A 22,497-nucleotide genomic window follows, 5' to 3' on the forward strand; every position below is an offset into this window, starting at 1 on the left:
GAGGAGTAAAATGGCGCTTGGAGGAACAATATGGCGGCTTCCACCGCTTCGAAATACAACGGCGGTTTGGGGGAGAACGGCTTAGCGTACAAAGGTACAAATTATGGCGTTTAACTTATTTACTGATGCGGATTTCATTACAGAGGTTTATTTTAGGTTGTTGAAAGGTGACAGGTCCCCTTTAAGGTGGCGAAGTGTCGAAGTTTTTAAAGAGACAGTACTTCGATTTTGGAATGGTCGAATTTGTGAAGTTTTTTCAATTCAAATCGAATTTTGGCCTATTCGATGGTCGAAGTACCCAAAAATTACTTCGAAATTCGTTTTTGAATTCGAAAATTCACTTCGACCGCTAGTAAATGGGCCCCTTAGTCTTGTACTCCCACACTTTTTACACAACCTAGACGTATTCCTATCAGGTTCTTATTGAGTGAACACTCAATGGCGGCTCAAGATGTAAAAGAGCAATATTTCCTGTTATGCATATGCCTACTTTAAGATTAACAGGTCACTTTTTAGGATATAATTTATCTCTTGAGTGCATTTTCTTTTAGAACATATTGTTCTCCTTTAAAAGAATAAAATAAACCTCAGTCAGACAATAAGATTTTGACTGTTAGTATCAAAACCAGTTGTAGGTTCAGGCAGTCTGAGTTTCTATATTTTTAAGATAGCTTACAGACTTTATGGTAAATAAATATAGTGGGAAATGTTGGTTTGATTTTCTTACAGCCACAACAACTCTTAACTTTCAACACTAAAATGTACATTCCACTTATGTAGCACATGGCTGAAATAGTCTTGAGGTAGGTTTAGGATCGTTGAGAAGTCACAAGAGATGTTCCCTAAGTACACTGATCAAACACAGTGCAGCAGCATATGCTTCTTACCATGTCAACACGTTTTCCTTCAAAAATATTGGTGACAGAGTTGAGCTGTGAGTTTATATATTTGTTGATTAGCCCATTCCACTGATTTAGTGAATGAAGTGTGCGCAGTAAAGCTACAATCTCCTCTGCCAAGGTACTGCTATGGGTGGCCGTCAACGATGCTTGTGGGCGTGCCTTCCTTCTCCTCAAAGTAGATTCTACAAACATAGAAAAGTATAAGCAAGACCTAATTATTTTACTTACAATTATGAAAAACTTATTTTTTTTTCTTTTTAATTAACTTTGGACTGCCATATACGGTTTTATTCCACAATGACCATCAGAATTAGTCAAGTATTCAAAAAAAAAACAAAGAATGAAGTTGGTTTTACAACAAGCAAATCTGTAACAAACGATTATAGCCAATTCAGGTCGGACTCACTTGTTTGCGTATTTGGTTTACGGGTGCACTTTCCCTCGTGTCCTTCCACATATGTAAATACTTGTCAGGAATTCAAATGGGCAGCACTCGAGATAAAAACACCTTTATTTATTGTAAGCAGGGCAACAAAGACAGAGCTTGTCAAGTTTGACAAAGAGCCATGTAGGCTCGAAACGTTGCTGTCTTTGTTGCCCTGCTTACAATATATAAAGGCGTTTTTATCTGGAGTGCTGCTCATTTGAATTCCTAATCTGTAGCAAAAAAACAACTGATAAACTTACAGCCTTCTGTATGCTTTTCCATTCGATCTGTTCACACCACTCCCAAAGTATACATATGATGCATTGTAATGCCCTATGGAGTGAAGAGTGCTGCTCTGTATTTGCTTCATAACAAGCAAATCAGTTATTTCAGCACATCTATACGGATGGTCAAACTGGACAAAACAAAATACAGGCAAACGCTCCACCATACATGCATACTGCGAAAGGAGTACTGTATCACAGGTTAGTTATTCAAACTTTCTGTAATAAATATACCTTTAGGAGCACGGCGGGGATGCCCACCGCGTCCGGTTTCTTTTTGCGCAGTTCTGGAGGTTTGTGCGCCCGGTGCACTTCCGGGTTTTGACACAGATTGGCATCTTACATCATTGCGGTTGGTGCGAAGTTTAAATATTTCAAGGGGCCTTGGGCAAACATGCACTCCCTCCAGCCGAAAAGTATGTTGGCTTGTAGAGGGCGCAGGTGTATCTGTGCGAATGGCACCGCCTCCATGCAGGAAACCATCAATCCCAATACCTTCATGCCCAGATGAGCAGTGGGGTACTGGATGGAAGCTAGTAGGTTGACCTGATATCTTAACTTCCTCTGTTTGTCTAATGGCAGAGTCAACAGCTGGGTGAGGGTGTTAAACTGTAGATCCAGACATGTCATCTGGTAGCTGGGGACGAGACTGGATTTGTCCCAGTCCATCCAAAGTCTTGGAGCAGTAGAATCTCCCTCTGGAGATCTGATCTGCCCTTCTCCCTTGTCCTGGACTTCAGCAGAAGTTCGTCCAGGTAGGGTGTCACTTAAATTCCCTGAAGATATAAGGAGGCTGCGGTTACCGCAATTAATTTGGTGAAGCCCCAGGGGGCGGATGAGAGGCTGAATGAAAGAGCCACAAACTGATAGCAATGGTTCTTGAAGGCAATTCTCAGGAAGCGATGATGTGGCGGCCAGATCGGAATGTGAAGGTAAGCATCCTTGATATCCAGGGACATTATCAGTTGCTCAGATTCCATTCCTCGAATCACAGATCGTAAGGTCTCCATTTTGAAGTGTACAGATTGTATGTGTTTGTTGAGGTACTTCAAGTCGAGGACGGGTCTGAATGATCCGTCTCTCTTGGGAACCAGGAAGAGATTGGAGTAGAACCCGGAGAATTTCTCAGACGGGGCACTGGAACAATCACCCCGTAGTGTTCCATTTTGGATATACAGTCCAAGAATGCTTGAGCCTTGGATGGAGTGGTTGGAAGTCTGGACATCAGGAATTTTCTGGGGCTATGGGAACAGAAGTCCAGATGATAGCCTTCCGAAATAATTTTGTAGACCCAATTGTCTGACGAATGTTGGTTCCACACCTTGCGGAATTGAAGCAACCTGCCCCCGATTGGTTGCGGCACTCTGGAGGGAGTGCCCCGTCAAGCTGAAGTGGATTTGTCGGCTGGGGTCTTCTTGTAGAACTTGTTGGGTTTCCATGCTGGGCGTCCCTTAGCACTGGCTTTTACTAGAAAATTGGAACGGTGTGGTTAACGTTTACATCTGGTACGGTGTGGTTAATGGTTACATCTGGTACAATTTCTCAGACGGGGGCACTGGAACAATCACCCCGTTGTGTTCCATTTTGGATATACAGTGCAAGAATGCTTGAGCCTTGGATGGAGTGGTTGGAAGTCTGCTGGACATCAGGAATTTTCTGGGGCTATGGGAACAGAAGTCCAGATGATAGCCTTCCGAAATAATTTCGTTGACCCAATTGTCTGACGAATGTTTGTTCCACACCTTGCGGAATTGAAGCAACCTGCCCCCGATTGGTTGCGGGGACTCTGGAGGGAGTGCCCTGTCAAGCTGAAGTTGATTTGTCGGCTGTGGTCTTCTTGTGGAACTTGTTGGGTTTCCATGCTGGGCGTCCCTTAGCACTGGCTTTTGCTAGAAATTTGGAACGTGTGGTTACATCTGGTACAACGTCCGCTTTGGCCTTAAAAAAATTTCCCCCGCTGTTCTGTTTTTGGATTGAGGAAGGAAGTGCTGTGGAGAGAAGTTCAGTTCTGGGAACTCTGTCTTGAATGTCCTTGACTAGAGACTCGGCCCATGTCTGTATGGACCTGGAGACCCAGGTAGAGGCCAGTACTTGGCATAGAGTAGATCCAGCAGATGAGTATACTGATCTCAAGAAACCCTCTAGTCGTCTGTCAGATGGGTTTTTAAATGCCATCGCGGCAGTGACTGGTAGAGCCGTGGTCTTAGAAAGCCTGGATACTGGTGCATCGACTGTGGGTGGCATAGACCACTTGTCCACCCATTCCTTGGGGAAGGGATAGGACGTTCAGGTTAATTCCACTTGTCATGAGTTGATCGTGAGCTGTCTTGTGTTGTCTCTTGAATAAACTCGCCATTTGAGATTGTTGATCGGGCAATATCTAGATGCTTCTTCTTCCTCCTCTTCACTGGAGGACACGACGGAAGCGGGAGTTCGTCCTCCGACTCCGTTCTTGCTGAGGAGCCCTCTGAAGGGGAGTGAGTTATAGATTCCCCTTTGGAACTGTCTGCTCTTTTGCATTTTCCGCTGGACTTCTGGCCCAGTTTGGCTAAAGCTTTACCCAAGTTGCCTGCAATGGAGGGTAAACTCTGAGGAGATTGTGAAAGCTGGATAGCCCAATTGGGGGCTGAAGGGTCTGTGGAACTACTAGTTCCCCCATCTAGAGGATGGTCATCTAAAGTGGAGGTACACGACTGGGGTCCCGAGAGAGAGGGTATGGGCCTGGGGATGGCCGCAACTCCGTGCCCCCAGGAACAAGATCTGCAAAGAGGCTCCTCCTGACCCCCTGAGATCTTAGAATTGCATTTGGTGCACATAAAATAAGTGACTTGTGCTGCATGCGTGCGTTCCACCTGAGGAGCACAAACCAAAATGGTGCCTGAGCATCCCAGGAAGTTGCCAATTGCTCCCACCGGGTTAAGCCAGACCCTAGGTCACGCCCCTTTAATCAATTATTCTAGTGACCTGCCTCCAGAAGGGTGGAGCTTAACCCCAGCTGTTCCCTGTGTCCCCCTGAGGCAACAGAGAAAGGTATTCCTGATCTGTTATTGACCCTTCCTGTCCTTGACCACGTCTAACTCGGTGGCTGTCTTGACCACTGCCTTGTCTCTTGTATTCTCTTGGATCCTTTTCTGTACCACGATATCGGTGTGTTTGACCTGGCATGTGACCCCGACTATTCCTGTGTCTCCTGTATTCGTACAGCATTGTCTGACTGTTACCAACCCAGCCTGGCTTTCGATGACGCAGAACTCTCTCCTTGGGGCTCTCACGTTAAGACCTGGCAGCATCTAATTAGCGGAGGGCTAGTCCCGAAGCCAAAGGTGGCTGTTATAGGCTGAAGTGTGAGCCACGACTGGGTCCTTGAAGTCTGTTCTGAGTTTGGGATACCCCACATTACCCTTTAAATTATTTCATAGTTTAGCTCATGGACAAACACCGGTCAGTCCTTCTATGGCCCACAATTTATCCAATTAAACATGGTCAGCAGATGAATACGAGAATCCTGAACATTTACAACAAAGTAATAAATAAAATCATTAGTCAATGTTTTAGCTCATTAGTTTTAGCTCACTAAGTAGCATAATATTATTTATTTACCACGAAGAAGAGGAATATCAGAAGAACACGTGCTCAGCAGGCTTCCCAGGAAGCTGAAAAGTTTTTCAACAAGTATTTTCATGTCACATGATCTTTCATTTTTATCCCAAGATGGAAGAACAGCTTGTAAAAGTCTAACAGCAAGGATCTAGACAAAGAGAGGTAAACATTAAATTAAACTCTTAAATCTTAGTTTTAGATTTGTCATAATACAATTCTGAAAAAAAAAATTATGGGTAGCAAGCAGAAAAAAAGTTTGTTCATTTCTAGCAATCCATTACTATCAACTAGATGTTTGTTTTCAAACAGCTGTCCAGTAAACGCTAGTTGCCTATTGGTTTCTATGGTTTACTGGACCACTAGCACACATGAATTACCTGTCGTTGCAGTGAAGCAGCAGAAAATGATTCTGGTCCTTCAACAATTTTCATGAGTAGCGAGATCCACTGTGGCATGCTGAGCGTACTGCACATTTGTGGCATAAGGGCTATGCTCCTTATAAACCCCAAAGTGCACCAACTTCTGTGTTGCTCTCTATATACTAGCTTATTAGACTGGGTGCCTGCAAAAAATAAAAAATTGCATTACTTTATGTAAGTAACAAAATCCAACCCTTCTCTTTAAGGGCAATGAAAGCTGGAAACAGTTAAAACCACTTAATAGGAGAGAAATGTGTTGAGGAAGAAACCTTTATGTGGTCACTCAAGGCCTGATTTTGCCTTCCAAGAATATTAATAATGCAGAGTTCTGTTTGTGAAATAAGGTGCAAAAAAAGTTGAAGCAAAACCCACAGGTAATGATAGCAATCACTTTTTAGTATGCTATTAGGTGTATTTTCATATACAATTATTCCAATGCATAAAAACACTCACTTGTTTTGTCCATGGTTCCACTTTCCACCAGCATGCGCAGCAAACCACATAGGGTCCTAGTTGCTTCAGACTGCATGACCTCGGCATTGACTCCTGCTGAAAGGCATAGACCCTGGAGCAGATTCACTGTGCTCATGAGCATCAAAGAGGTAGGGTGCAGGTTTCGGTCTACCTGTTCTCCTTCTGGAATCACAAAAGCACTGCACTTAATGCTAACCAACATGCATAAGACCTTAAAGCAAAAGAGTTGCTCCAATTTCAGGAAGAACGCATGTAAATAAAACAATTCATCACAAAATTGTTTGGCTAGATATGACCAACACTGTACACACAGCAGAAACAAAATATAAGAAAACAAAAATATCCATTGCAAACCTGAATCATCCTCTGTGTCAGAATCCTCAGCCATAGTTTGAGTAGCTGGTGGTGGTTCTGTCAGTTTTAGGTCATATTTGCCTTCTTTCCCCATTCTGTAAGAATTTGTGCTGCCTGTATCCCACTGAACTCTTATCCAGCCATCTTCTCCAAGTTCTCCAATCACACGGCCCAATCCAGGAGGGGGGCCATCCTAGGTAAAGAAAGAATAAAACATATTTGCAACATCTGAAACACCAGACTGCTTTAGTGTAGAAGATACAAAAGTATGCTATACGTTACTAGATCTCCCAAAAGCCTATATGCCAATACTAATTGCATACAAGGGTTAGCATTGCAAGGTTATCTTTTTAGTCAAAACAAAAGAAGCATGCAACTCTAGTCAGCATTACCGGGTGGTCACAAAGACTGCTGGATAATATAACAGAGTTACCGAAATATGCAAAATGCCTGAATATCAATGTAGCATGGTGCAGGAAAAAATAATAAGGTAGAGTTTCTACTTAACAACTGAAATTTCCAGATACATTATAATAAATATAATAGAATCTGTAAGGAGATAGTAACAAATATGCATTGCTTTCATACAGTTGATGAGTTGGTAGTAAAAAGTTACACATAGCTTTTTTTTATTTTTCCATAGTCTGTTAAAGAAGATTGCTGCAATTACTAAACACACCCTTACAAAATCATCAATTTAAAGGGCATGTAAAGGCAAAAAAATAAAATCCCATTTTTACTTTCTTTAATGAAAAAGAAACCTATCTCCAATATACTTTAATTAAAAAACGTGTATCGTTTTTATAAGAAACCTGACTGTATGCAGTGAAATTCTCCCTTCATTTACTGCTGTGGATAGGAATTGTCAGACAGTCCCTAACTGCTCTGCAGGGAAACAATCATACTTATGAACAGCAGGGGGAGCAGTTTTGTTTGTATCCCTGTGGAGCAGTCTGCAACTGTGTAGATATTTGTATTGGATTTTATTTTTGCCTTTACATCCCCTTTACTGTTTCCAACTCCAGCTGCAGGGACAAAGATCATGGAGCCAGATTTATACAGATAAACCGGGATTCTATTTGGAGGATTAATTTAATGCAGCCACTGGTTCTGCAGAGTTGGAGAAAGTTTGTATTAAACAATACAAAAACTGTAAAATCCACATTAGATTACATGACAACAAAGGACCCAGTGCAATCTGCGTATTCTGATTATTAATCAGTCTTGCTGTATCGGCTTCTGGCAGATATTATTCGACTTGTGATGTTTTGATAATTTATGACGATCCCTAAGCAGCCCAGACCACACTGAGCATGCGCACAGTCTTGGTTTTGCAAAGATGTATAACAAAGTTACAAGAAGGTGACCCCATGTGGCCAACTTTGAAAGCATACATCATTTGTTTGATTAGGCTTGTGGTGCAGTAAGTTCATGTTTATGTTTAGTATACAAAATTCAGCATTTCTAGCTTTATTCTATTTTAGACTTTACTTCCCTTTAAACAGCTGGCTCAATCATTCAAATACATTTTGCCTAATGTAATTCAAAGCCACTGTCCACTATGCAGTGAAAGCCAGTTGATTAAGAGACATGCAAATCAATGTGAGAGTCTTGGCTGGAGGAAAGCTGGCTTCAGCAACATTGTTTCAAGAATCAGGACAGGCAGTTAGGGACAGACTAGTCAAACAAAAGGAAAACAGGAGCACTCACAGACCCGTTGATGTATGTCCACTGTGCTGCACGTGAAGAACACTCCCGATGCGTGTAACCTCCAACAAAATCTTTGCAAACACGGAGCACCAGCGAGTTAAAAACATCCATTTATTAGAAATGCATTTAAAATATAATAACAGAGCGTAGTGAGCTCAATAGCTTTGACGCGTTTCGTGGATAACCCACTTCCTAAAAAAGCTAAATTGTATTAGCTCATGTGAGTATTTAAAAGCACAATACCACACCCCTTCTAAAAACATTAACCCTATCGTGGGTGAAACCACACGATCTAATGCAGAAACAAAGGAAGTGTGCAATTACAAGATATTGCATATTACATATTAGACGGACAGTATATCGTATAATTATAATTACAACCAAAACTGACTTAATTAAGCAGAATGAGATTCCATTAACTGAAAAATACCAACATTAATATATTTATATATTGTATATAATTAATTAAATGTAAATTAAACATAAATAAATGACCAACAATCATCAATTTACAAATTCATCAACGAGCCAAACATTATCCGAAATCCATAGGCAATCAAAACATGGGAGGAGGAACGAAATAAAAAAAAAAAGCCAGTTAATTCCCAATCTCGATTGAGTCCTCCATAAGTATTTATGGTCCTCAACTCAAAAATCTAACAAGTCTCTAACCTAGACAGGGTCTTATCCTTATCACCTCTTCTAATGTTAAATCTTGGACTGTCAATAATCTGAAAACTAATATCTGAAACTCCATCATGACATTCTATAATATGTTTGGCAATAGCCGATCTTTTATCGCCTCTATCAACTGCTGACAGGTGTTCCAAAAACCTGACTCCAGCGCTTCGTGTGGTCTGACCTACATATTGTGTGCCGCAAGTACAGGTAGCGAGGTAAACAACACATTTAGAACAACAGTTATAGTATTGTTTAACTGGATATTGTTTCTTAGTATTTGTACTACTGAAACTTGTAGAGACATTAAGTAATGCGCATGATTTACATCTACTCCGACCACATTTGTAAACGTCTTTGTATCATAGCCAGGCCGCTTTAGTATTAGGTCCTTCCAATCTATATATCGCTGGTGCTCCGTGTTTGCAAAGATTTAGTTAGGGACAGACTACTGATTTCAATAGCAGCTTTACAAATAATTTTAAAACCACTAAATAAAAATAATTAAAGCAATTAGAATGGGATTTGCTTCATTGTATTTTTGAGTTCACATCTCCTTTATTGTTTAATCAAAAAGTAAATTCACTCCTATTATGTTCCAGTAAAAGCCATTCTGTCAATCTCAGATGTCAGAATCCCACAGAGTTTATACCCGCTTACCTGGTCCCCCCATTTCCAATCCACTCCCCTCATAACTCTAGTACCAATTTTCATCATAGTAGCTAATTCTGGTCCAGATGCAGGGAGTTGCACTGGTGTGGTCTCCTTTCTGGACTCTTCCAGTACAGTGGCTGAGGCACCCATGATGCACACGCTAGTATCATCCTCACTGTTATCACAGCTGGGACCTTTGCAAATAAATAAAGGAATACTGGTCACAGCAAATCGGTGAAAAAAGTAGAAGTGCCAAGAGTTAATTTACGAACATGATTTACTCTCTAGCAACTATTTCTTTCTAACATTTTGCTTTTCATTGCTATAAGTAAAATACAGTTAAATAAACTGACTGAAAGAATGGCAGTATTGGTTTACTACTTACCAATCAGTCGCAGAATGGTCTGTGTCAGTGCTAGCATTCCAGAGTTAAGAAGAAGGTTAAGACTCTTTGCCCCATGCTGGCATGTAAGCATATTCACCAAAACCAACATAAAACGTGCTTGTGGAATAGTACCCAGACTTGGACCAGAAGGATTTTCATTAGTGATGGTCTGTAGTGGGACAGGCTGGATACCTAAAACAAAACAATCAAGCACAGCGGTGAAAAAGAAGCAATTCATGTAAAAGGTAAGAGCTATAGTCCGTTAAACTTAAAAAAAATCACTCCATGACTCTTTACTCACCCATTTCTTTAAAACGGCTGCTGGCATCCAACAGTGTGTTCCTTATGTTTTGAACAGCCCAAGCATACAGTTTCCCAAAGGTCACCTCCAGCAGCATTCGGTTGAAGGGGGGAATTAAGTCAACATCTTTTAAGCAGTCAGTCAGTGGCTCACTATAAAAAAAAGAACAGGAATGAGTCAATTATCAGAAACCAATAAACCTGCTTGTATGTAGTTGAGTGTGGAAGGAACCCTGAGTACCCAGAGGATATTCACTCAAGCACAGGCAGAAAAAACTCTGTGCAGATAATGAACTTGCTTGCCACAGCACTGCCCATTAGACTGAACACTCTGCTGACAAATTCATTAAAATAGATTTCAATACCTGAATATATACCACCAAAAAGATTTGAAGGGGCAGTATATCCCTGTAGCCAACATACTGAAAAAGTGTTTGCTTATGTTTTAATTTAAGTTTAAGTTAAAATGGTTTTTATTTATGCATTTATAACATACAAAAAAAAAAACATTAAACAATACAACATTGGTTCATCGACTTATTGCATTTTTAATCCCAAAATATCTTAGATACAGTGATTAAGATGAAGATTAGGAGTTAATACATGACGTTATCAGGGATCTGGAGTACCAGGGGGTGGGTTCAGTTTCCCTATTTAGTCACAGGGGGGGAAGGCCACAAGATGTTAGATGCTGGTTTATAGCTTCCACCCAATCACCCCAAATCTTATCATATTTTTGCGGGCACCCTCTTGCCATGTAAGTAAGCTGTATCAGTGGGAGATGCGCTCTCACTAGATTGAGCCAACTGGTGAGTGTTGGAGAAGAGTGGGCCATCCACTGTAGAAGGATGGACTTCCTGGCATAGAAAAGAATGGTTCTAAACAGAGTATGTGCTGCCAAGTCTAAATAAATATCATCTATGATACCAAAAAGGCAAGCCTTGGGTGCTAGTATTTTTGGCAGGTATGTTGTGTTCTGGATGAAGTCCAGAATTTGTTCCCAAAAGTGATAAATTTGTGGGCATAGCCATATTAGATGGAGGTAGTCAGCCCCAGAGGCATTGCATTTAGGGCAACGGGAGGAGTCCCGAATCCCCATACGATGTAGTCGTAGAGGGGTCAGGTGGAGTCTATGGATAATTTTGAATTGGATTAGCTTGTCTCTGGTAGAGATCAATTTATTATATGCTTTACCTGTTGCCTCCTCCCAGTACTCATTGTCTAACTCTGGCAGGTCCTGGTGCCACATTGTGTAAGCTGTGGAAAAGGGGGACTGGAGTATGGAGAGAAGCATAGAATACAGCGTGGTGTCCAACTTTTTGGAAGAGGGGTTTCGGAAAGTGATTTCAATGTTGGTGAGTGCAAAAGGCACTATAGCTCTCTAAAATTGCTGTCGAAAGGCCTGCTGAAGTTGTAAGTATGAGAACCAGGGGAGTAGCTCTCCAGTTCTAGTGTGCTTGATTTGATCTCTGGGCAGCAATGCCCCAGCGTTGGTCACCTCTCCTAGGGTGCAAATGCCCCACTGAGGCGACACACGGTATTGTACAATTTGTTGGAAATGTGGTAGATAGGAATTTCCCCATAGTGGCAAGCCTGGAGAAAGAATTGGTGGCTTCAGCTTGTATTATCGGCATTATAGCGGCATTATCTTCTGCCATACTTTATAGGGTGTCCCGATAATTGGATGATCCGTTAGAATATTGGATATCTTACGGAATGGTAAGTATTTCAGTGACTCAATTGAGGTGGCTAGGGTTGCCTGTAGTGGAACGTTAGGATTAACGGGATCAGGGAAGAACCACCATTGAACATAGTACACCTGTGCTGCTAAGAAGTAAAACTGCCAGTGTGGGAGGCCTAGACCTAACTCTGTAATTGGTGCCTTGAGCTTGGCTCTAGCAAACCTGGGGGGTTTAGAGGAAGGCGGTCTGCACTTTATCCAAAGAGGTAAAGAATTGCGGTGGAATGTAGATTGGTGAGTTGTGGAAGATATAAAGAAATTTAGGGAGGAAGATAATTTTCAGCAGACTAATTCTTCCCCAGATAGATAAAGGAAGTTTAGCTCACACCAACAGTTTTCCCTTCATGGTTTTGAGAGTGGGGTCTAGGTTATCAGGGATAAAGGCAGTCAGCTCCTTCTGCACTGTGATGCCTAGATACTTAAATGTGGTAACCCATTGTAGAGGTGTGTGGGGCAATGTGGTTGGATCCATGTTTGAATCTATGGGGAAAATGCTCGACTTGTCCCAGTTAATTCTCAGGCCAAAGAAGTGTCCTAATTGCTCAACTATACTCAGGACAGCCGGGAGTGAGGCACCAGGAGAATCCAGGTATAACAACACATCATCCATGTATAGGGATATGGGTTCTTCTATCGCTCCCATTTTAAGACCTGTTACTGCTGGAGAGTGTCGAATTAGGATGGCAAGGGGCTCTATGGCCAGAGCAAACAGTAAGGGCGATAGCAGGCAGCCTTGACAGGTGCCTCTAGATAGGGAGAATTCTGGTGATAGATATCCGTTTACATTAACCCTCACTGTTGGTGACTCGTAGAACATTCCCACCCATTTAATGAATTGTTCACCCAGGCCAAAGTTCTCCAAAAGTTTCATGAGATAGGGCCATTCAACTGAATAGAAGGCCTTGGCTGCGTCGAGTGAGACTACAACATGAGAGCCCTGATTAGTGTGATTGGCGTGAATGTTAGTGAATAATCTGCGTAAATTAATATTGGTAGAGCGGTCTGGCATAAAGCCTGTTTGGTCTGGTCTAATCAACTCCTCGATTACTAGCTTAATTCTATTAGCAAGGAGCTTTGCAAATATCTTGGCATCTACATTAAGTAGCAAGATGGGTCTATAAGAGCTGCACTCTAGTGGGTCCTTGCCTTCTTTGGGAATAACTACAATGAGTGCAGTGTTAAAGGAGGGAGGTAGTCGTGTACTCTCTGTGGTGTGGGTTAGGGTTTTATGGAGCCAGGGGGAAAGGAGTTCTGTGGATACCTTATACCAGTCAGCCGGAAATCCATCTGGCCCTGGAGTTTTGTTCGATTGGAGAGAGGTTATTGCTTCTTTCACCTCCTCTAGTGTGATGGGACTATTAAATTGGGTTTTGAGCAAGGGGGTTAATTCGGGTATAATAATGGAATTCAGGTATTCCAATAGTTCGGATTGAGTGTACGACACCTTGGTAGTGTAGAGCTGTTGGTTATAGTGGGCAAAAATATCCACTATGTGTGTTACCTCAGTTACTGTGTCCCCATTCGTAGATTTTATCTTAGTTAAGGTATTGAAAGGGGTCTGGGCTTTAGAGAGATACTCCAGGATTTTCAAATTTTTTCCCCCTGATCGAATGTTCTCTGTGTAGCATAGAGTAACCTTTTCTGCGTCAGTTTGACTCTGGTTCCCTCTAGAAACACCTCTGGCATGGGAGGAGAAAGTAGCATGATAGGCGCGGGCCACCCATTGTCCCCGGAGCGCCATCAATCTTTGACCTATCATATGGGTTTCCTTCAACATTAGGAGGTCCGGGGTATATTTTTTAATTTAAAAGTTATTGAAAGAAAAGCATTGTATAGATGCAGCCCTCTCTTCTCAACTGCTGTTCATTATACAGGAGAATAACTGGAAAGGATAATTTGATTAAGTACCTTCTTAGACCACTTTGAAAACCATGGATGTAGGCTTGATTGTAAAATGAAAATGGATTAAATTTCTTTGTTCCACAGTACATCAATATGTATTCACTCATTCAGACTACAACATTTATCAAGTGATTATGTTGCATCATAAAATACTAAAGCAAGCAGATGTTACACTGGAAATATTCCAAGTGTTTGGTGTCAACTCGCTGATCAGCGCAACTGTATGCTATTCCTTTCATAATTCTATTTTGTATTCATTCAGGTTTAAATAGCTATATTGCTGCATAAAGAATTAAACAGGATTATAAAAAAGGAAATTATGTGAAGAATGCAAACCTTTCAGTTTTATTCTACAGCACCTCCAATCTGTTTCACCACTCTTTTTAAAGATTTCCCTTCTTCCCACCCCCATTCAAACTCCACCTCTTTCTTTCTGTATCTCACATACCATTGCCAAATATAATGACACAATTGCCCCTGCCTTCCCTATTTTCCACCCAACAATTTCCGAGACATGAAGCTGGGAATGGCTCACCTTAAGTTGGTCCCCTCAGGAGCAAGTCTTTGCCAGCCACAAAACATGGCATACTGCACAGAAGGGAGCAAGAATGTTTTTGCTGCAAGTTTTAACATGGTATCTATTCCTTCCAGACGGACCTCTGCTCTCTCCAACTAATAAATCAAACAAAAAAAATGTTGGTTTCTTACACGATATAATTAAAAAAACTACCAACACAAAAAGCAAGGGCAGCATAAGTTATAGAGAGTAGTTACACTTCAACTCTATGAAAGTGCAAGTGAATGTTCATCTGACCATACTGCACTCTTAGGCTAGTGGCACAAAGGGTTGTTTCTACTACACCTGCATAGAAACACAGATGAAGAAAAGCCACTGTGCTCCCATCTGCAGTATCCTAGAAACACACATGGCGTGTATTACAGCACAAAAGTATGCATTTTTGTGCAAAAATCTGTACCATATGTAAGAAATAGTACAAGTAGTGGATTCACTTGCATCAGCTTTTTGCCGTTTCCCCACCGACGGAAAAACAGCCCTATGTGCCAATAGCCTCAAAATAAAGGACATTGGGCAAGTTTACTCAACGTTCAATGTCATTTACCTCCCTTTGGCCTTCTTGCAAGTGTTTGTTGTTATATGACATGTAACTAAGTAAAAAACACAAAAAACTGATAACCCCTGCAACAGGACACTTAAAAACGCAAAAGCCCCAAGGTCACTGTTTCCAATCTTGAATGATCTGAAAACAAAAACCTTTAATCAAAGCATAAAACAAAGCAAATTTATTCCAGTAAAAACATATCCAATACTTAGGGGCAGATTCACTAACTTCGAGTGAAGGATTCGAATGAAAAAAAATTCGAATTTCGAAGTATTTTTTGGGTACTTCGACCATCGAATTGGTTAAATTCGTTCGAATTCGATCGAAATCGAACGATTCGAAGTAAAAATCGTTCGACTATTCGACCATTCGATAGTCGAAGTACTTTCCCTTTAAAAAAAACTTCGACCCCCTACTTCGGCAGATAAAACCTACCGAAGTCAATGTTAGCCTATGGGGAAGGTTCCCATAGGCTTGCTAAACTTTTTTTGATCGAAGGATATTCATTCGGTCATTTGATTAAAATCCTTCGAATCGTTCGATTCGAAGGATTTAATCGTTCGATCGAACGAAAAATCCTTTGATCGTTCGATCGAACGTTTAGCGCTAAATCCTTCGACTTCGATATTCGAAGTCGAAGGATTTCAATTCGAGGGTCGAATTTCGAAGTATTTTTAACTTCGAAATTCGACCCTTAGTGAATCTGCCCCATAGACTTAATAAGTGGGCCCTTACATATATGAACACATGGAGCAAACTATAAATCTCACCTGCTTTAACAAACACTTTCTCATTTTTTCCACATCCACTGGCTCTTCCTTCAGTACAAATTCAACAATAGTGCCTAGCAGTGCTGACTGTGGGTATGTCCCCTGCACATTATGTTTCAACCACTTGTATTTGTGTACCCCAGCCACCGTGCTTAATATGGGTTGCCACTTGTCCTGGAAATAAAGGTACCATTTTTGATGACAACGCAAATACTACAAGAACAGTGAAAATATATATTCTTTATGTAAATTATATAATATATGATATATTCATTATTATATGTTTAAACAAACAAATAAACCACACCAAGAGATCTTTACAATTGGTCAAAGACGAACATATTTATTATAGGTTTGTTGTTTTTACGTAAGTGTTGTACATGGTTATATCGAGTAGAAAGACAGCTACTGTTCTTGGGAGTTAAATTTAAAAAATGGTCAATATATATATTTTCCTTGCTGTAGATTTTTATATTTTTTTATAGACTGCCAATGCCTGTTTTCTCTGGTTCCCATGGCTTCAGGGTTTAGAACAGGCATGGGCAAAGATTGTTCAAATACAGAAATCAAGTAGATGGTAACTTTTAGTAGTCTCTTTTCTGCACCTTGTAAATCGTAACTAATGATTCATTGCTTAGGAGTTATGGAGTTAGTTGACTAGCTCTATTTATGCACAAATCATTAAAAAGATTTATACACAGAAAGAAAAACACTTTGTTGTTTACCTTTGGTGATTTTATAGGAACAGGCTTCTTATCCGCAGACACAGGACTAGAAGGGACGACACATGATTCCTCCATTTCCCCTTCTTCATTTCCAAGCTTTGAATCATCAAGATCAGCCGACTCAGATTTTTTTGGCACTATAAACAAAGTAAGGAGACATGACTACCAAGTTAAAATTACTTATGCAGCGATATAAACAAATGGTTTCGCATACAATTAAATAAGAAATCAGAGGCACAATACGCAGCAGTTTTCTATTAAAAAATTATACCTTTCTTTTTCCTCTTTTCACGTATAATCTTTTGAACTATTCTTTTCCAACGGGGAACAGAACTCAGAAGTTTAAGCTTTGAAACAATGGAAAGATCATTGCATACTGCAGGCCGAAGTTCATTGAACAAGAACCTTAGGCGCTCAATGACTGGAGCACAAACTTCTTTGTAAGATCGGCTTTGTTCCTGATGTGTCTGTGCCAAGAAAAAACGTAGATTAATTTAAAAAATAAATAAATTTAAAAAAAAAGTATATTTATGGTTGCAGCTCACGAAATGCACTTTCACCACTTACCTTTATAAGGGAGCACTTAGCCTGGTAAACAACACGGCAGACATCTACAACAGACTTGGGTAGTGTCTTGTGCTTGACTTGTTCCACACTTAGAGCTCCATGATGAACGAGAGACAAAGCCACATTGCCTGAAAGGATGGGAGATGTTTAAATAATAATCCTGCAAGTAATTGAAAAACATTTGAAGATAAATGTTTACCTAAATCTTCATGTTTCAGCAGACAACACAGCAGCAAACGGCCTACTTCTTCCACAGGATGCTCTGGAGGAAATGTAATTGGTGTGGTCAAGTGACACTGTTTACAGTATCTTTCTATCTGACAGAGGAATTCCTAAGAAGCAAACAAATATTTGCAATTACAGAGAGAAGTAGTCAGAAAAATACAAGAAACTTTAGGTGTGGTCTTAATATTAACCTTTAAGCGCCAGCACTATTTCGCATTTCAGTTGCACGCAGGCAGAAAACGGCATAATTTCGATTCCAAGGCCAAAAAAATCCAGAAACAGTAGGTTTAAAACCATATATTTTTGAAAAGGACACATTCGGCTTATTCCAATATGGGTAAACATCAAAGCTTGTCTGAATGTAGTGGTTTTTATAAAAAATTAGGGATGCACCGAATCCCCTATTTTGGATTCGGCTGAAGCCCTGAATCCTTCGTGAAAGATTCGGCCGAATGCCGAACCCAAATCTGAATTTACATATGCAAATTAGGGGTGGGAAGGGGGAAAACATCTTTTTTGACAAAAAGTCACTCAATTTCCCTCCCCGTCCCTAATTTGCATATGCAAATTAGGATTTGGATTCGGTTCGGCCCGGCAGAAGGATTCAGCCAAATCCGAATCCTGGTGAAAAAGGCCAAATCCTGGCCGAATCCCGAACCGAATCCTGGATTCGGTGCATCCCTACTAAAACTGTATTTAAATTCCAAAAAAATCACTTCAAAGGTTTTATTTTGCTGCTCTGCATATCCCACACTGTATTAGGTACCAAGAAAAAGCACCTTGAATATGATTGCCGGGAGACACTAAACAGTTTGATGCCCATTGTGCATAGGTATAACAAAATACCTGGCATTTGGAGGCTCCAAAATGAAGTTAGCACATCCAAATAGTCCTGGGGGTCACTTCAGCTAATGGAAAATGTACGCATTGACTGCATTTTTTGTGGGGTAAAAACATAGAAATATATGTTTACCCCCCCCCCCAAACTGTACATTTTTGGAAAGTACACATTCTACTGAATCTAAAATGGGTACCCATGCCTTTCTGCTCCAAACTACTAAATCACAAGGCACCCTAAATATGATTGCCAGGGCTCCTCCAAACAGGTTGATGCCCATTGTGCATAGGGAGGCCCCAAAATGAAGTTAGCAAAGGGCATTTTCGCTCGAAACATGTAGTGTCAATAAAAAGGAATTTTTGCAGCAGAGTTCTTGCATTTCTTGGTCTGTTCCACTAATAGACTTTGAATTGATTGCCAGTACCGAGGACGGGGTACAGGAACTGACCACAAAGGTTACAAAAAGTGACGGGAGAAACACCACATCCAGTGGAAAAAAGAAAGCTTCTAGGTTAATACCCATAGTGCATAGGTTTACCAAAGTATCTGGCATAGAGACTCCCAAAAATCATGAAAATCAGAAAATCATCACAAAGCTTGCATTTTACCCCATTATATACCCCACATTTAGTAAATTACCAGCATAAAGCATCCTAAATATGAATGCTAGGGGCCCGCTGAATAGTTTGATGCTTGTTATGCAAAGATTTACCAAACCATACAGAGACAACCCAAATAAAAATAGCACATGTGAATTTTCACGCATTCCACTCTGACTCCTACAATACAAGCACCCGGCCTGTGTATTATGCGCCATAAGACCCCATAACAGTACAGAGACCCTAGAAAACCATATATTTTCCAAAAGTACACATTCTGGTGAATTTAATGCAGGTAATTACATATTTCTACTGCAAACTACCAAACTGCAAAGTTATGCTAAACATAACGGTTTTTATGAAATTTTTATGAAATTTTATGACATTTCTTAAAATCTTCACAAACTTTTCATTTTATCCCATTATATACTCCACATTTCTTAAAGTACAGGTATGGGACCTATTATCCAGAATGCTGGGGACCTGGGGTTTTCCTGATAACGGATCTTTCCATAATTTGGGTCTTCATGCCTTAAGTCTACTAGAAATTCATTTAAACATTACATAAACCCAATAGGCTGGTTTTGCTTACAATAAGGATTAATTACATTTTAGCTGGGATCAAGTACAAGCTACTGTTTTATTATTACAGAGAAAAGGGAAATCATTTTTAAAAATTTGGATTATTTAGATAAAATGGGAGTCTATGGGAGACAGCCATTCTGTAATTCAGAGCTTTCTGGATATCGGGTTTCCGGATAAGGGATCCTATACCTGTACCAACAAAAGGCATCCTAAATATGAACGCCAGGAGTCTACTAAACAGGTTAATGCCCAATACGCAAACATTTACCAAACTATGTTGCACATACCCAAATGGATATATAGCAGACAAAAGTTCCATTGGCAAAATAAAGTAACAGAACAAAATCACAACAATCAATGTTTTTTTTAGCCCAGTGTAAGCATCAGTCAGAAACAAAGTTTGAATATTTTAGCATGACCAAATAGGTTTTACAAACAGAAATAAACGAACAACACCTACCTACGCAAAGCTGAAAATACAATAAAATGGTAAAACAGAAATAAAATCGCTAAAAATACACCAATAACCAAAATTGCAATATAGTCACCAGAATAACGTACAAAAGGTATTGTGCAGTTCGATTAGCAAATACACTATTCGCAATGGCAATAAAACTTTTTTTTTTTCAGGCAAAACAACACATGATGCAGTAATAAAAATAAATTTAAAAGGTTAATTGAATTTATATTAAAACGGATGTTCTAGCTTCCATAGATATAAGTAAACAAGTAGATAAGATTTTTTCGAAGTCTAGTCTACTATAGTTCCAATATCTTGTATTTTTTTTTAAATTGTTAACTTGTAATTTCTTATTCACGGAATTGCTGCAGTTTCCTCCCTGTGCTTTATATCTTAATTCACAGTTTTTTGTTGCATCCCATTTGCGGTACTGCTCTTTTTAGTTTTTCCTCCAACTTAGTAGCTACATGAAAATGCCTTAAGACGGCCATGGACAAACCTTGTCATCAGACCAACTGACCAATGTTTATGTTACAACATTATTTGTAAAGGTCAATTGCAATAACAAAAAAACTAAAAGTCATTTGAAAAATTTGTATATATATATATATATATATATATATATATATATATATAGACAAATACAAGAGTCCTCTGCACTCAACCCATTATCAATATATTTAAGACAGAGACATTTTGTGCATACTGCTACTGAAAAATGCCTTACCCTTTAAACAAAACAGGGATTGTTTGTCCATATATTGCAATATATTTAAGCTGGCCAACTACGTCAAAGTCATCCCATATCTGGCCAGTCCTATGCTCAATTTTCATTTGATTCATTAAGAATTCTATGGTTTCATTATACATTTTATAAAAGGGACGAATACGTTTTACCTGCAACTTACTTGCTGCTTTCAAAGTAAAACTCCCAAACTTGGCTGCCCTTTTATTAGACACCAGTGGGATCACCTGACTATAGTTTGTAAAAGATAAACTAGGCTCAACCACAGAACTTACGGAATTGCTGCAGTTTCCTCCCTGTGCTTTATATCTTAATTCACAGTTTTTTGTTGCATCCCATTTGCAGTACTGCTCTTTTTAGTTTTTCCTCCAACTTAGTAGCTACATGAAAATGCCTTAAGACGGCCATGGACAAACCTTGTCATCAGACCAACTGACCAATGTTTAGGTTACAACATTATTTGTAAAGGTCAATTGCAATAACAAAAAAACAAAAAGTCATTTGAAAAATTTGTATATATATATATATATATATATATATATATATATATATATATATATATATATATATATATATATATATATATATATATATATATATATATATATATATATTATTTGCATTCGTTTTAGCAGTATAACCTGATCCAAAGAAGATTTTTAAGTCAAATGATTCAGCAGGAAATGGCTTAAAGAGACCCACCTTAACATTGTGATCTTGGGTATTGTTATCAGCAATAGCCTGAAGAAAGGGTTGAGAATGATCACTCATAGAAAGTTTATGCGCATACTGTTTGGCTTTGTTGGAAGCCGTATTTCCAGGAGAATTGCTATGGTCCTCATCTTTTTCTTCATTGTAACTGTAATGAATCTGGCTGGTTTGTAGGCCTCCAGAGAATATAGAAGATCTTAGCCACTCTATACCAAAATTAAGAAAAAGTTTAGAAAACAGATTCAAACAGACAACTGTTTACCTTTATAGTTATACAATTTTAAAAAAAAAAAAAAACCAAAGTAAATTTACATTTATCTTTTGTAATGCTGTGTATGTATTGCTTTCAAGTAGTTGTCACAGAAGTAAATGTGGGTGAAGATTTATGGTATTCTGTTGCCGCCTGCCGTGCTACTAAAATGTGTGTACATGAAAAACACCTCAAAGCCACCTTTGTGTCACTACTCTAAGTTTCTTCATATTTATTACAGGATTTACATCAAAAAGGTCAAGATCAGTAACCTAATAGAATCAGATTTATTTAGATTTACCTTAATATTCAGTGGCTGATTCAATGTATAGCGCTTACTTACTTGCACATTCAACTTCCACAGGTGACAGTGGGGTACTTAATGAGAGGTAGGATGCATGAAGTCCAAGAAGCAGGCCCAAATTTCTCTCAGTATCGATGAGAGGGGAAGACAAACTGCTGAGGTCTGGTGCTGCAATAACTTCTTGATCTGGCTATTTATGGATACAGAAGTTTAATATTAAACTTGCCTATAAAAATTATAAAGGTGTTAAATGTGTGAAAAATTTCAGAATTCTGAGAATTTAAGCAAAATAACGATCGGTAACAATCATATATAACTCACTTCCATGTAATGTCCTACACAGAAGGCTTGCATTGACTCTCTTGTGTCTTCAAACTGCAAAGCAGCTTCAAGGGCAACAACAGGGTCCTCTCCAGCAAAGTGAGCTACAGGAAATAAGGCACATGAATTATGAAAGATTATGAAAGATTACATGAGCATGCTAGCATTGTAACAAAGCAACCACATTCAGAATCTAACAAATGATGTTCATATATTCACAAACACACACACACACCCCCCGCATTTAAAGGGTTGTGTTATACCAAGGATAGTATTTGCTTGCAGTGACTGAGCTTGAAAGTCCTTAATGTCATATACTTTTCCATCAATCACTGTCCAAAAGCCTCCATCCTTATTGTGATTCTCCAAGTCAGCCTTCCGGATCAGTGTCACCTCCTCATTGTTCCTTGAGTTCTGTCCATTAAAAAATGACCCTTTTTTGGAAA

The 22,497-nt window shown here is 39.6% G+C and overlaps 1 protein-coding gene across 4 annotated transcripts in view; it reads right to left on the reverse strand.

Annotated features, from left to right (window-relative positions):
• Window positions 1-22,497, reverse strand: part of herc2.L (HECT and RLD domain containing E3 ubiquitin protein ligase 2 L homeolog) — a 133,602-nt gene that overhangs the window by 62,817 nt on the left and 48,288 nt on the right. For all 4 annotated transcript variants that reach the window (XM_018247131.2, XM_018247130.2, XM_018247132.2 and 1 more), the window contains exons 24-41: window positions 22,315-22,485; window positions 22,052-22,155; window positions 21,770-21,920; window positions 21,168-21,382; window positions 17,213-17,345; window positions 17,014-17,141; window positions 16,718-16,913; window positions 16,447-16,583; window positions 15,722-15,895; window positions 14,366-14,502; window positions 10,189-10,340; window positions 9,888-10,079; window positions 9,509-9,696; window positions 6,461-6,653; window positions 6,086-6,268; window positions 5,591-5,775; window positions 5,214-5,361; window positions 888-1,084 (exon numbers count right to left, since the gene is read on the reverse strand). In XM_018247131.2, coding sequence (XP_018102620.1) covers window positions 888-1,084; window positions 5,214-5,361; window positions 5,591-5,775; window positions 6,086-6,268; window positions 6,461-6,653; window positions 9,509-9,696; window positions 9,888-10,079; window positions 10,189-10,340; window positions 14,366-14,502; window positions 15,722-15,895; window positions 16,447-16,583; window positions 16,718-16,913; window positions 17,014-17,141; window positions 17,213-17,345; window positions 21,168-21,382; window positions 21,770-21,920; window positions 22,052-22,155; window positions 22,315-22,485 — 2,984 coding nt within the window. The remainder of the gene's footprint in view (window positions 1-887; window positions 1,085-5,213; window positions 5,362-5,590; window positions 5,776-6,085; window positions 6,269-6,460; window positions 6,654-9,508; window positions 9,697-9,887; window positions 10,080-10,188; window positions 10,341-14,365; window positions 14,503-15,721; window positions 15,896-16,446; window positions 16,584-16,717; window positions 16,914-17,013; window positions 17,142-17,212; window positions 17,346-21,167; window positions 21,383-21,769; window positions 21,921-22,051; window positions 22,156-22,314; window positions 22,486-22,497) is intronic.

The sequence above is a fragment of the Xenopus laevis genome, chromosome 2L (genome assembly GCF_017654675.1).
Source record: "Xenopus laevis strain J_2021 chromosome 2L, Xenopus_laevis_v10.1, whole genome shotgun sequence".
NCBI lineage: Eukaryota > Metazoa > Chordata > Amphibia > Anura > Pipidae > Xenopus > Xenopus laevis.